Raw genomic sequence first — 15,292 nt, 5'->3', positions numbered from 1 at the left:
TCACAGAACTTGGTGACCCGAATTCCATCTTCAGAACCCACGGTGTAAGAGAGAACAGACACCCGAAAGCTGTCCTCTCTGACCTAAACACACACACACACACACACACACACACACACACACACACCATGTATGGTGGTGGAGAACCACAAGTAAATACATGAATGAATAAAATGTAATTTGCAATATTATTATTTTTTTAAAGCAAAATAAAACATAAAACACAAAAAGAACAGCCGAGCAGAAGCGATCAGCGAGGAGCAGAGACCATGGGAAGCATCTCTGGGCAACTTTGACCTGCAGCCCCAGTAAAACACCCCTAAGGAGGTGGTGAATCAAGCACTACCGCGCGTACTTCGGGGTTGGAGGACTGGGGCTCAGTGCCTTTCCTCACCCGCCCGCCCCGAAGTGGAAGCTGCGCGCGCAGCGCGAGGTGGGGGGGGAAAGTCCTGTGGCGCTCCAACTCCGCGCTGCGCCGCGCCGCGATCCAGCCCGGGTTTCCGCGCGCGCCGCCCCGCCCCGCCCCGCCCCGCGCCGCCTCGGCCGTCGCCGGAGCCGCTCGGAGCTGCGCGAACATGGCCGAAGTCGGCGAGGACAGCGGCGCCCGCGCCCTGCTGGCGCTGCGCTCGGCTCCCTGCAGCCCGGTGCTATGCGCCGCGGCGGCCGCCGCCGCCTTCCCGGCCACCGCGTCCCCGCCGCCGCCGGCGCAGCCTCCGCCCGGGCCGCCCGCTGTGCCCGGCCCCGGGCCGGTGCCCTCTACCACCGCCACCGCCACCACCACCACCACCGCCACCGCCGCCACCTCCGCCACTGCCACTGCCGCCGCGCCCGCCCTGGTGGCCGCGGCCGCTGCCTCTGTGCGCCAGAGTCCCGGGCCAGCCCTGGCGCGCCTGGAGGGTCGGGAGTTCGAGTTCTTGATGCGACAGCCCAGCGTCACCATCGGCCGCAACTCGTCGCAGGGCTCGGTGGACCTGAGCATGGGCCTGTCGAGCTTCATTTCCCGGCGCCACCTGCAGCTCAGCTTCCAGGAGCCTCACTTCTATCTTCGCTGCCTCGGCAAGAACGGCGTCTTCGTGGACGGGGCCTTCCAGAGGCGTGGAGCGCCCGCCCTGCAGCTGCCCCAACAGTGAGTACGGCGCCACCCCCCACCCCCCACCCCCGGGTCATCTCTCTCTGGACCTGGCCTGACCCTTCCGGCCACCTCCTGATCTCGACCCCGCCAGGCCTGGCCCCTTGTCACCCTCTGATCTCGACCCTGCCTAGCCTGAACCCCCTGATCACCCCTCAGCTCGACTCCGCCTGGCCTGGCCCCGTGGGTCGTCTTCCAAATCCCATCACGGTCCGGCCGGGTCCTAGCCTCTGGACACTCCCTCCCCCATCTCGACCCTGCCAATCTCCACTCGACTCCGCCCTGATTCCCCAGCCATCTCCCAGTCTTGACCCCACCTACCAATGACCCCTGGTTCCTCTGATCTCTAACCCACCCGCTCTGACGCCCTGGCTACCCCGTTTGTCCACCCAGCTAAGCCGGATCCCTAAGTTACCGGTGATCTCGACCTTCACCTGGCTCTGACCCCGTGGTTACCTGATCTTAATCACGACCCAGCTACCCCTGACCCCCTGCTACCTCACTGGGCCCTGATCCCTGACTAATTGGCCCACTCAGCCTGAAACCCTATCACCCCGACCCTGGACAGGCCTGAACGCTGGGTTCCATTCTAATCCTCCTTTCTCCCTCCCCCCCTTCCCTACCCTACCCCATGTGGCTTCCACCCCTCCCACATTGGAGCTGGTTGTCTGTGATGTCCATGAACCCAGGTTACCCCGATCCCACCTGGCCTCAATACCTGGGGTCATTCCCGACTCCTATCTTACCAGCCAGAAGCAGTTACCCCAGACTTTACTTAATCCGAAAGCCCTAGGACCACCCCTAACTCTTATCTCGCCCTGCCTAAGCTTCTAGAAGTCATGTCTGACCGTCCTGATGGCTTGAGACCATCACCTCACTGCGTCACTGCGATCCCCATCTTTGCTAGTCTGGACTCTCTGGGTGACCCCCTGACCCTTCCCTTTCCTGGCCAACCCTGGCATAGTGAGACCCCCCCCCCCACACACACACACAGCCGGAATACCACTCTTTCCTCACCTGTCACCCTCAGCCCAGAATCCCCAGGGTCACTTCTGACCCTTGCTGGTCTGAACAGCCCTCCCCCCCCCCCCGTACACTCACGCCCCAGACTTCTTACATCCGGACCCCAATATTCACTCCTGTGGCCTGGACCTGCAAGAACTGATGAGTTGTCCCACCCCCCCCACCCCCGCCCCCCACCTGGGAGGCTGTTCCCAGGGAGGTGTATGGTCCAGGGAGCTGCCTTGGGGTTTGAGGGGCCCTCTGTGCTTTAAGGGTGTGTCTGGGGTGAGGGGCAGGCAGAGGCTTTCAACGTGGTAGCAGGACAGGAAGTGCCATGCCTTAGTTTATCCCCAGAGCATGGTGGGAAACACAGGCCTGTTCCTAGCTTGGCCCAGCTCCCAGGGCACACTACCCTGTGGCATTTGAACACCATGCCTACCTCACCCACTTCCGAGCTTGTATTAACCCAGTTCTCTGTCACCCTAGAGGTCCAGGACCTTTAAGATCTTACGCACTAGGAGAAGGCCACGGTAATCACTTCCTTCCCAGCAGTTTCTTTTTCTATTCGATAACTGCTTCTAACCCTCACTAGCGTTCCTTTGACAGGTTTGTGCTCAGGTGTGTCTGTCTCTATTTACAAGCGCCCTTAGTGTGGAGTTTTTGCTTGGGGCGGGGGTGGGGGGGTGGGGGGTGGTGTCACTCTCAGGTCTGGTGTATTTGGTGTGTATGTCTGCCTTGCCAGGGGTCTGGACATGTTACAGATTCCGTACGGCATAACTTTGAACCCTAGCAGTGACTTATCTAGGGGGGGTGTGATAGAGAATTTGACCTTCATTTCCCAAACCTGAAAGCTGTGTCTTTTTGAAAGCGTACAAGGGCTGTGAATGCAGCTGGGTGGTAGAGCACTTCTCGCTAGCTCATGCGGAGCTCTGGGTTCAGTCCCCATCACTGAAAGAGAGAAAGAAAGAAAGAAAGAAAGGGAGAAAGAGAGAAAGAAAGAAAAGAGAAAAGGCCAGATTGCCTGGAGGGACAGTTGTTAGGTCAATGGGTCATTAAATGCATTCCTTGGCCTGAGAAATTGACCGATGATCACTATTTTCTTCTTCCCCGGGCCTCTTTCTGAAACTTAGGTTCTAGAGACACCTCAACCCCACAGTCCTCTTGGTAGAGTTCTCGTCCCAGGCCCCCCCCCCAATCTAGCTCTCGGTGTCATTGGGATTGGGGGTGCATATTCAGAAGCCAGAGGAAGAGGCCAGTGGATTTCCTGCTCTCACAGTCTCCACCTGATTCCCGGAGGAAGCATCTCAGCCCGAACCTGGAGCTAGGTTGGCAGCCAGGGAGCTACAGTGAGTCTAGTGAGTCAGTCTCCACCCCCACCACACTGGGGCTGCAGCATCAGGAAACCACGCCTGGTTTTTTGTTTTGTTTTGTTTTACACGGGCTCAGGGGATTCGAACTCACAACCTCACGCTTGTGCAGCAAGCGCGCTTACTCACCGATCCGTCTCCCTGGCCCTGCTCACAGCCTTTTGAGTAAAAAAGGTTTCCTTTCACACAGGATCTTCTCTCCACTGTGGGCAAAGTTTCACTCCACAGGGTTCCTGCTCATCTACCCAATAGGGGCCGAGGCTGGTAATTTTGAAATGATGTTGGTGCGTGCAGTGCCTGGGAATCGGCCTCTCAGGAGCCGGCATGTGTAGCAAGCGGGTGCGTGTCTGAGCATGGTGGCTTAGCTGGCAGGGAAGTGATTTATCATTGAGGCTCTCAGCCCTTTAGATGGGTGCAGAATTTGTGTGCGCGTGCGTGCGTGTGTGTGTGTGTGTGTGTGTGTGTGTGTGTGTGTGTGTGTGTGCACGCGCGCACGCGCATGGGAGCTACTCTTGAGTGTATATTCATCTGTGGAGGCCGGAAGTCAGCTTTGGATGTCTTTTTTGGAACATAGTGTTTCACCAAACTAGACATCTAGTCTAGATTGGCTGGCTTCCTTTTCTCCTCAGCGATGGAATTGTGATCTCTTACCAGCACATACAGCTTTTTTTTTTTTTTTTAAATGTGATTCTAAGAATTGAACTCAGGTCTTCTGCTTGTGTGGTGAGCACCAGCTGAGCCCATCTCCCCAGGCTGGCTGTGTGTATTTGACTTTAGGTGTGTTTCTGAGCATGAGTCATGTCAACAGTTATAACCAACGCGTGCAGAGAAACCCAGCCAGTGGATGTCACGGCTGTCCTACTTCAGAAAAGCGTGCCAACAGCCCCGCTGAACAGTTCTGGGGCTCTCCTGCTGTTTTTGACCAAAGGGAGCTCTAAAAGAGACAGTCTTTGAACCACCAATCAGAGAGCATCCATGGGATGGGTGTAGGCTCCACCCACATATGTACCATGTACAGGTTGGTCCCCATGTGGGACCTCTAACAGGAGCCTGGGCTGTCTCTGACTCTGTTGCCTGCCTTTGGATCCCTTTCCCCTAACTGGGCTGCCTTGTCTAGCCTCCGTAGAAGAAGATGCGCTTAGTCCTGCTTGATTGGCCAAGGCGGGTTGGTACCCATGGGAGGTCTCCCCTCCTCTGAGAAGAAAGGGAGAGGCACAAGGGGAGGGAAGGGGAGAGGAAGGGACTCGGGGGAGAGGAGGGAGGGGAACTTCCTAGCAGGATGTAAAGTAAATAATTAATTAGTGGGGGGGGGGGAAGAAACAGTCTTGTGGATAAGACGGGATGCTGTAAGTTCTGGGTTGGAGTGGTGCTTAAACGTGTCAAGTGAGTTCAGAAAGCAAGGCAGTTGTAGGTATACTGTGTGTGGGGGGGGTAGTGTCCATGCGCATGTGTGCAGATGTTAGGGTCAGAGGGTGACTTCCAGTATCCTTTTATCACTCTCCATCCTGTTTTGTGAGACAGGGTCTCTTACTGAACCTGGGACCTGCTGGTTTGGCTACACTGGCTGGCGAGCAAGCCCTGGAACACCGTTTGGCCTCTGAAGCCCTGGGATTACTGGAGTGCAACACCCCACCCAGCTTGTGCTTGGGTGCTGGAGAGCTGAAGTCAGGTCCTCATGCTTGTGGGCACCCACTGCACCAGCAGAGCCCTCTCTTCAGCCCCGAGGCACACGTTTTTTGTTTTTGTTTTTCAGTTTTTATCTTTTTAAAAAATTTTTTTCATATACATTTGAATTATTAGACCCATATGCCATAAACTACCTACAGCAAGCAGTTTTTAATCTTGAAATGAAAAACTCATTAGCCATTTGGAAATAGTGGCAGCCTTTTCTGTGCCCCTATCTCTTGTTTTGTTAGCCTGTCTTGACACTAATTTTTGAAGTTATAAGGCCAGGTGTTGGGGATGCATTACCATAGCTGCAAATTCAACCCTAGCATTACAGTTCCGTTGACTTAACCATTGCCCGCCTTCAGCAAGCTCCAGTAGCTCCAGGCTTGGCAGTTTTGTCCCCTGTGGACGCCCACACTGATTCCCAAAGCAGCTCCACTCCTCAGCTGCCTTCTGCCCCACCCTCAGGATAGGTGACAGTGACAGCCATATGGGTGACATTTGCACACACCACACACTCTTCTAGGCATCTCCCACACAGGAGGGAAACCAGAACTCAGCTTTGATTATTGCTAGAAGTATATCTTTTCAAACCTCAGTACTTTCAATTATTGATGTGGTGGAGGGGGCCATCTCCTGACACAGCTGGTCTTGATACATTGCTTTTGATCCTTGGGTGGGGAACCTCCCAGAACTGCCAGGCATGTAGGCAGAGAGAGTGTGCCTCTGTGGTACTGGGAATCAAACCTAGGGCTTTGTGCATGCTAAATAAGTGCTCTACCACTGAGCCACACCCTAGCCCCTCACTGGGGGATTCTAGGCAAATGCTCCACTGAGCCACACCCCAGCCCCTCACTGGGGGATTCTAGGCAAATGCTCCACTGAGCCACACCCCAGCCCCTCACTGGGGGATTCTAGGCAAATGCTCTACCACCGAGCCACACCCAAGCCCCTCACTGGGGGATTCTAGGCAGGTGCTCTATCACTGAGCCACACCCCAGCCCCTCACTGGGGGATTCTAGGCAGATGCTCTACCACTGAGCCACAGCCCAGCCCCTCACTGGGGGATTCTAGGCAGGGGCTCTACCACTGAGCCACACCCCAAGCCCCTCACTGGGGGATTCTAGGCAGGGGCTCTACCACTGAGCCACACTCCAGCCCCTCACTGGGGGATTCTAGGCAGGGGCTCTACCACTGAGCCACACCCTAGCCCTTCACTGGGGGATTCTAGGCAGGGGCTCTACCACTAAGCCACACCCCAGCCCCTCACTGGGGGATTCTAGGCAGGTGCTCTACCACTGAGCCACACCCCAGCCCCTCACTGGGGGATTCTAGGCAGGGACTCTACCCACTGAGCCACAGCCCAGCCCAGCCCCTCACTGGAGGATTCTAGGCAGGGACTCTACCACTGAGCTACAGCCCAGCCCCTCACTGGGGGATTCTAGGCAGGGGCTCTACCCTTGAGCCACACCCCAGCTCCTCACTGGGGGATTCTAGGCAGGGGCTCTACCACTGAGCCACACCCCAAGCCCCTCACTGGGGGATTCTAGGCAGGGGCTCTACCACTGAGCCACACCCCAGCCCCTCACTGGGGGATTCTAGGCAGGGGCTCTACCACTGAGCCACACCCCAGCCCCTCACTGGGGGATTCTAGGCAGGGGCTCTACCACTGAGCCACACTCCAGCCCCTCACTGGGGGATTCTAGGCAGGGGCTCTACCACTGAGCCACACCCTCCATCCCTCTTCATTTTTTATTTTGAGACATAGTTCTTAACAAGTTGTCCATGCATGCCTTGAACTTTCAATTTCCTGCCTGTTTGCAGAGTAGCTGGGATGGCAGGCTCACATCAGCAGGTCGTATTTGTATCTCGAGTTTGATTCAGCCTCCTCCTTGGGTGGGCTTTAGTGTGTATGCATGCATGCGAGTGTGCATGTGTCTATGTTGGTAACGGTATCTTTATGTTTCCTTTTGTCATTTCCTTTGGAATTGATTGTTGAACTTGAAAGATGCATTTGCTGCCACAGCAGAGCGCTTGCCTAGAGCCCCCTGCCTCAGCTCAGTAAGGGGTCAGGCTTGATTCCCAGCACTGAAGAAACAAAGTAAAAACAAAAACACTAGAGTACTGAGCATCCAGGCGCCCAGCACTCAGCATCCACAGTTGCTGTCTGACGGCCACCCTGTATCTTCCTCCCCAGTTACGCTTCCTCTAGAAGCAAATCACAGGTATCGCGTTGCCCTGTGAAAGATAAGGAGCCTTTCAAAAAAACAGGAGGGACACCTAAGTCAGAGTAAGCTCCGTCAACAGCACCCACTCAGAGCCCCACTGCCTCATGCCATTCTGATTTCTCACTCTGGATTTACTAGAATCAAAGTCTAAATACGGGCTGGGCCTGGGCTCTCTGTCTGTCTGTCTTTATCTCTTCTATGCATGTGTCTGTGTGCTTATGTGCAGATGTGCAGGAGTAGCGTGCGGGACAGAGATCAACTTCGGGACAGAGATCAACTTTGGGTGTCATTCCTCGGTGGAGTTGTATGCCTTTTCCCTTTCTTTCTTTCAGTCAGGTCCTCCTGCTCACGCAGTCAGCAGTGTCCCCACTGAGCCTCCTCCCAAGTCCCGAAGGGTGTGTGTCTTCTGTCTCTCTATCCACAGGCTCCTGTCTCATGTGCTCGCTTGCTGAGCGAAGCATCAAAGGACCAGGGTCATTTGTCCCACAGCTCCTCTTCAGATTGAATTCTAGAGACACAGCAGACCTTCCCTTATCATACCTGCAAAAGGGTGTTGGGCCCAGAGATTGGATCAAATTTCAGTTTGATCTTTATCTTTTCTCTTTGGTCAGAACTACCTATTACTGGTGTTTGATACAGCTATCAAGAGACAAAACTGCCTTTTTTCTTCTTCTTTTTTATCAGATTAGATTCTGTGTGCACGTTGCAAACATGTTTAAATGCACAGTGCGTGCTTTTGTGCGTGCGTGCTTTTGTGCGTGCGTGTGTGTGTGTGTGTGTGTGTGTGTGTGTGTGTGATGGGGAGGGGGTAGGGGACCAGAGTGGGTGAGGGGACTCCAGGAGAAGAGGAATGCTCTGACCAGCCCTGGAGTCAGAGGAACCATCTGTCTTCATAAAGTCAGGCATTTTTCAAATGGATTTTAACATGGCGTCCAGCCACTAACTAGTTGCTCAGTGACTAACTACTAACTGGCTACTTGTCGGCTAGAAACAGCAAAGCGCTGTTATGTATCTTTTCCCTAGGTCTAAAGCAGTTCCCTGGGTAGCGGAGTGGCCGTGACAGTCGGCTATGTTGTTTTATCAGGGTGCGAGTCTAATCGCTTGATCTGTAAGGTCCTCAGGGAGCAGGAATGCCTCCCTGAGGCAAAAGCCCTCCGTCCCTCGGCTCCCTGACGCTGTTAGCCAAATAAGCCGTGAAAGCTCAGGCAGTGACTGTGAAGAGCTGCTGCTAACAGGGTGCCACACGCCTGTCGCCCCGGCACAGCTCGTGGAGGTGGAGGCAGGAGGATCAGGAATTTGAGGGCAACGTAAGGGAATCATATGGTGAGTTCGGGGCTAGCCAGAAGAAAGGGGTGTGGGGGGCGGGCGGTATAGCTCAGCCAATAAAGCCGAACAGGCATGTGGACCTGAGTCTGATCCCCAGAACCCTTGCATAAAAGCCAGGCTTGGCGGCACATGCTTATAATCCCCATGCTGGGGAGTTGGAAAAGGACTGTCCCTGTGCGCCCCCCCCCCACCCCCATCAAATGGCCTAGCCTACTTGGTGAGCACCAGGTTCAGTGACAGACCTTGCTTCCAAATGCAAGGTGGAGAGCTTCTGAGGAATGATACAGGAGGCTGTCTTCTGACCTACGCATGCACGCACTGTGCATTTGAACATGAACTCACATACACTCACACACACACACACACTCTCTCTCTCTCTCTCACACACTCCCCAGGGAGCTGCTGGGTGGCGGCAGGTTGGTCAGGGTGTTGGTGCGCAGCTTCATATTGCCCGACGCTGTAAGAGTGGATGTCAGATCAGACCGTCTCTCGGCATCAAAGCTGGGCAGTGTGGGGACCGGGGTTTTGTTTACGCAGTACCTGAGTGGAGGCTACGTGACGTAACATGTAACACGGAAGGAAGGTGACTGGGAGAGTCTGTCTCTCATCACTGGGAGGACAACAGAATCCAGATAATAGGGAAAGGGGACAGTCACCGGGGTCCTGGGGCCTCGGAGCAGAGGAAGAGCCAAGTGAGAGATCTGAGGACAGGGGTGAGGTGTGGTGGGGTTTGGGTTCAGAGGAGGAGGGCTGGAGTGTAGCATGCTGGGAAGTGGGGAGGGAGAGCGTTGCCTGGGCGATTCTGGGGTCAGCGCTGAAATACAGCCCCCTTCCAGGGAAAGGCTTCCTCCTGTTTGTTGGGAGGCACCTGCTGCTGTGTGTCAGGCCCGTCACTTCTGCCAGACTGTGGTCTGGTTACAAAGTCTGTGGGGGCCTGGGGCTGCAGCTCTGTCAGCGGTAGTGCTCGCCCGGACGTTCCCTCCCAGGATTGCATAAAGCCGGGTTGTGGCGCACACCTGTGATCCCAGCAACTCGTGCGTGGAGGCAGAATCAGAAGCTCACGGCCAGCCTTGGCTACATGGCGAGCTCATGGCCAGCTAAGGCTACAGGAGACCCTTTCTCCAACAAAACAAACAAGACAGTTTGTAGGGATGCAGTAAACTGGGAGCGGGCACAATGATTCTGTGCTTGGGGGCTATTGCCTGAGGGACAGATTTTTATGAGCTTTCTTTTGATAAAATGGGGTCTCACGGGGCCCAGGCTGCCTTCAGTTTCCTGTGTAATAGAGGATAACTTTGAGCTGGTCCACCCATCTCCTAGCTGCTGGGATCGCAGATGCGCACCACCACAGCCAGCCGTTCATATCTGTCTGTCTATCTACATAACATACATAGTAATTAGACAATATGTAATTTGACCATCAGCCCATAGAAAAGATGTTGCTCATGAACTATGCTCTTGAGTTTGCACTGAGCATAGGGAAGCCTTTTTGAGCTGATGTAGAGCACGCAGAGCAGAGACATCATAGGGGATGTGGGGCGGGGGGTGGGGGGGTGGGGGGTGGGAGCGGAGACCTGGCTACGCTTTACAAAGCAGAGATGAAAGTGCAGGAGCTTGGCCGGGTGACTTGCCGTTTGCTGCTTTAGCATCTCACGATATCAGGGGATAAACTTGCTAAATTAATGACAACTCAAATTGCAGCCATGCCTCATTTCCATAATTACCCTACATTTAAAGCATTTCATATTAAAATGAGAGGATTATAGAAAAAAAATGCTTTTACTTTGATTTCCTGGAGATGGGCCCTGGTTTGGAGATTTCTGTAGTCAGTTTTCAGAGCATCATTTCTCCCAAGTTTCTAGCTTCCTGGTTAAATGTTGCTGGTTAATTGAGGTTGGGGGCCAAGGAAGGGAGAGAGAAGGGGGTGAGGGGGGAAGCACTTGAGGGAGCAGGGAGCTGGACAGAGTGGCAGGGCCCTGTAATCCCAGCTCTGGAGAGGTGGAGATAGGAGGACACCACCCCTGACTACATAGCAAGTTGGATGCTGACACAAGCTACTCGAGACCTTGTCTCAGACAAAACAACCCACAAACCAGAAGACCTTTTCTAGGGCACACCCGCCCCATCCCTGGCCAAACCCTAAACCTGTATTTGGCCAGATGTGGTGGGACATGGCGGTTGCTTCATCGCCTGGCTAGTTGAAGGAAGAGGATCTTGAATTGTGGTCCAGCCTGGGCTCCATAGAAGAGCCTGTCTCAGCAGAACCAGCAGTTAAGAATGAGATGTGCTTTTAATTTATTTTTTATTACTATTGTACATGTGTATGTTCGCGTATGGGTGTGTGTGTGTGTGTGTGTGTGTGTGTGTGTGTAGGGTACATGCCACAACACATGTGTGGAGGTCAGAGAATAGTTTCCAGCATCACTTTTCTCCTTTCACACTGGCTTCTGGCAATAGAACTCAGGTCAGGAGGCTTGCAAGGTAAGCATCTTTTTTATTTTAACCTGGCGAGCCACCTCAACAACCCAGATTATTACTTCAGGTTATTGTCAGCCTCTTGAGTGTCTAACATAACAAGCCAGCTAGACTGACAGCTGCTTCTGCCCTCAGCCTGCTGCGTTATGTTATTTTGGCTGAAGGGCCTGAGAAAAATTTGGCCCCAAAGCACTGTAGCTGGAAACCAGAGGAGCATTCAGGTGACTTACCAGAGAGTCACACCCATCTCCAGGCCTTTCTCTCTCACCAGGACTTGACAAGTGGCCTCTTCAGGGCTCACTGCAGTGCAGGCCCTGAGCCACGTCTTGTGATTTTATACACTGGCCGTGAGAGAAAACCTGGACTGAGTCATGCAGACCTCATCAGGTCTGTACATCTAGCTGAGTAAAAGAAAAGACTATTTTACTCTTAGGTTCCCTATATAAACTTAGTCTCCATGTGGCCAATAAGTCATGTTTTGTTTGTTTGGTTGGCTTGGTTTTCGAGACAGGGTTTCTCTTTGTAGCCTTGGCTGTCCTGAACTCACTTTGCAGACCAGGCTGGCCTGGAACTCACAGTGATCCGCCTGCCTCTGCCTCCTGAGTGCTAGGATTAAAGGCGTGTGCCACCTTACCCAGCGATTTTTTTTTTTTTAATGTTGATCTTAATAGCTCTTTGATCCAGCCTAGGTTTTGCTGTTCTTTCTGAGGCAGGGTCTCCTGTTGCCTGAGCTGGCCTCAAACTTATTATAAAGTTGAGCCTAACCTGGGGGCTGAGGATGTGGCTCAGTGGTGGAGTATGTACTTACCATAGAAAAGGTGCTTTATTTAGTCTGCGGCACTGACTTCCCTGTGGCTAAGCTGGAGCTGTGTGTAGCCTACACTGTAGGAAACACCCTGACATAAAAGCAAGTCGGGGGAGAAAAGGGGTTTATTCAGCTTACACTTCCAGATCATAGTCCATCCTTGGAGGAAGTCAGGACAGGAACTCGAACAGGGCAGGACCCTGGAGGCAGGAGCTGATGCAGAGGCCATGGAGGGATGCTGCTTACTGGCTTGCTTCCCCTGCTTTCTTATAGAACCCAGGCCCACAGGCTCAGAGATGACACCTCCCACCATGGGTTGGGCCCTTCCCCGTTGTTCACTGATAGAGAAAAGAAAATGCCTCACAGCTGGATCTCATGGAAGCTTTTCCTCAACTCGACTCCTTCCTCTCTGGGGCCTCTAGCTTGTGGCTAGTTGACACCCGAAGTCAGCCAGAGTGAGGGGCCTGTGTGGGCTCAAGTGGTGGCTGTGAGAGCACTTACAGTTGCCTCCAGGTCCTGGGAGTTGGGTAGACCAGACTGAGAGGCCACACAGAGTGCTGGGACCGCTCAGGAGCGCCACCTCCACCATGTGACTGGCAATGGCCGTGTGACACATGAGGAGCCTCCTTGTGTTACCAATTGGCCTTGGCTAGAAGGCAGTGATTGAGAGGCTGGCGGCTCTTGGGAGCTGATGAAGAAGAAGCAGGAGTGAGGCTGGAAGCCACTTTGGCCCAGGTTTGCAGAAAAGGGTACCCTGCAAGAGATGAGGGGGGTCTCCCACCCACTCCCCCACTCCCTAGGTCCCTGGTCCCTGGGAAGTGCACAGATCCTGCCTGCCTCACAGGTAGGGCCTTCCTGCTCCGGAATTAAGAGTGGCTGACAGACTCTGGAAGCAAACACCCTTCCCCGTGAATACCCAGGAACATCCAGGCGCCTCGGGTTTCAGCCACATCAGCGGAGAAAGGCTGGCTCCCTGCTTTGGTCCCCGTACTCACTTTCTCTTTCCCTGGCATTTTTCTCTCTAATCACGGAGTGGCCGCATCTCCCTGCGGCTCACCTGCCCTTAGCTTGGCTAGCCAGGGATGCCGCGGGGAGTCTAGGACCTCCTCCAACTGCACTGAGCTACAGTAAGGCTTTTCTGTTTATTTGTTTTCGTTTTTTGTGTTTTCGCTTGTTTTTTGTTTTTGTTTTTTTTCTTTCTGTTCAGCTTTTCTTTTGTACTCCAGCAGCCTCAGGTGCAGGCTGCTCCCCAGCGTCCTTCAGGGCTGCAGGTCCCTCGGCTCTGGAGCGCAGCCACTGCCTCAGTTTGTCCGCATCACAGCAGAGGTTTTCTTCAGCGTGAGGATTCTTCTGTCTCAGTCTCTCATCTCCTCAAAGGGGCTCTCGAATTAAAGGTGCCTTCTGTCCGTTTCTGGCTTTATGTGAGTTCTGGGGATTCAAACTCAGGTCCTCACATTTGCACAGCAGTCACTTTACCCACTGAACCATCTGTCTAGCCAGGAGTTGGTTTGTTTTTGTTTTTGTTTGCTTGCTTGTTTGTTTGTTTGCAGTGGTGTCGCTGCTCATCCTGAATATCTTAATTCCATTTGGGTCCAGGTCCTCAGCATCTCTTCCCTGTCCTTGGGGATATAGTAAGATTGTGAGTCGGCCTGTCCCTGTCAGCCTTCGGTTCACCTAACAAGCTGTTGTTTGCATGTTTGGTTTTTAGGTAGTGTCTCTCTGTGTAGACCAGGCTGGCCTTGAACTCATGAGCCTCTTTATCTGTCTTCAAAGTGCTGGGCTGTAGGTGTGCACCAGCATGCCCAGATGCCTGACAGGCTTGCACTGTGCCCTTGCTTTTAGCTCACTAGCCCTGCCACCACAGCAGGTGAGTAGGTGCAGGGAGGAATGTTAGCTGTTGCCTAACAGTCTCTTGAGGTCAGAGGCTTGCTGTGTCTGGAGATTGCACCAGCCCCACATCTGGAGATTGCACCAGCCTTCGCTTGCAATTCAGCGGACTCCAGCTGGTGCCCAACAGAGGGAAGAGAGTGGCCAGAGGCAGCTGTTCTCACTTCCACCCGTGACTGTGGGCAGAACTCTGTCCCCAGCCTCTCCAGGGAAGGGCAGCGTGCCCAAAGCGAAGGAGGCAGTGGCTCACTGACAGGGCACCCAGCCAGTCTATCTGAGCTCAGGGTGGCCAGCTGCAGCCTGCAGGCCAAAGCCAACCAGCTGCCTATGTTTGTAAATAAAGTTTTAAAAACAGGCATGGTAGCGCCTGCCTGTAATCCCAGTGCTTGGAACACTGAGATCGGAGGATGTGAATTTGAGGCTAGCCTGGGCTACAGGGTGAGACCCTGTTTAAAACAGACAGCTTTATCAGTACACACTGCCTATGAGTTTTTAGACTGGCTAAGGTTGCTTAGCAGAAAGGGCTCTATGGCTTGGGAGACGCAGCTCTTTAGGCTCTGCTCCTGACTCCACCCCCTGCTTCCCCTGACTCCACCCCCTGCTTCCCCTGACTCCACCCCCTGCTAAGAGACACTTCCCTTCTAGCCAGGCCATTTCACTGAGACTGGAAAGCCTGGAAGTAGCAGCTTTCTTTATCCATAGCTCCCAGTTCTCTTGTCACACACCCAGGTGCTTCACGTGTCGGTTCAGGGACATGAATGCATCTTTCATTCCCTCATTGTTTTTCTTTTTTGTTGTTGTTTTATTAAAAACATACTTTCCTTGCGATTATACTTAGTTTAGTGTGTGTCACCAGAGGAACGTGTGTGTGTGTGTGTGTGTGTGTGTGTGTGTGCGTGCGCGCGCGTGTGGGTGTGTGTCAGAGGACAGCTTTCAGGAGTCAGCTCTCTCCTTCCATCTCGTTGGTTCTAGGGGTTGATCTCCCGTCATCAGGCTTGGTGGCAAGCGCCTGGACCCTTCCTCTGAGCCGCCTTGCCGACACTTTTCACTTTATTGCCGATGGCTCACGTTCATGTGTAGAGAAGGCAGGCGTTTGTGCGCCCTTTGGTTTGTCATAATACTAGTTTATCCTCAAAATGTTGAGTTTGAAAACATGAGTTTACAGAGGCAGGTGTAGGGCGGACACCCCTCAACGCCCTTGCGTCACCTGCCAGGGTTTCTCCATGCGCGGCTTCTGCCTCAGGTCCTCGCGCCACTTCCTGTGTGTGCACAGCCAGGCACTCTGTGTCTGGTGCCTCTTTTTCCTCCCACTTAATATTGCAACAGATTTTCTGTTAGAATTTCTATAGAACTTGGAGAAGTCGAATGCTGGTAGGAAACGGTGACCCCGTAGTCCCTATAGCAA

General features: G+C 53.7%; 1 protein-coding gene across 2 annotated transcripts in view; it reads left to right on the top strand.

Annotated features, from left to right (window-relative positions):
* Nucleotides 1-545: 545 nt before the first annotated feature.
* FOXK1 (forkhead box K1) overlaps nt 546-15,292 on the top strand; it is a 67,782-nt gene continuing 53,035 nt past the window's right edge. The window contains exon 1 of one of the 2 annotated variants that reach the window (XM_084763909.1): nt 546-1,126. In XM_084763909.1, coding sequence (XP_084620035.1) covers nt 576-1,126 — 551 coding nt within the window. In that variant the 5' untranslated portion in view covers nt 546-575. The remainder of the gene's footprint in view (nt 1,127-15,292) is intronic. The other variant, XM_084763908.1, reaches the window with a different exon arrangement.

Source organism: Acomys minous (genome assembly GCF_964271855.1).
Source record: "Acomys minous genome assembly, chromosome: 16".
Lineage (NCBI taxonomy): Eukaryota > Metazoa > Chordata > Mammalia > Rodentia > Muridae > Acomys > Acomys minous.
The sequence above is the reverse complement of the archived record's forward strand: the minus strand, read 5'-3'. Positions and strand labels throughout refer to the sequence as shown.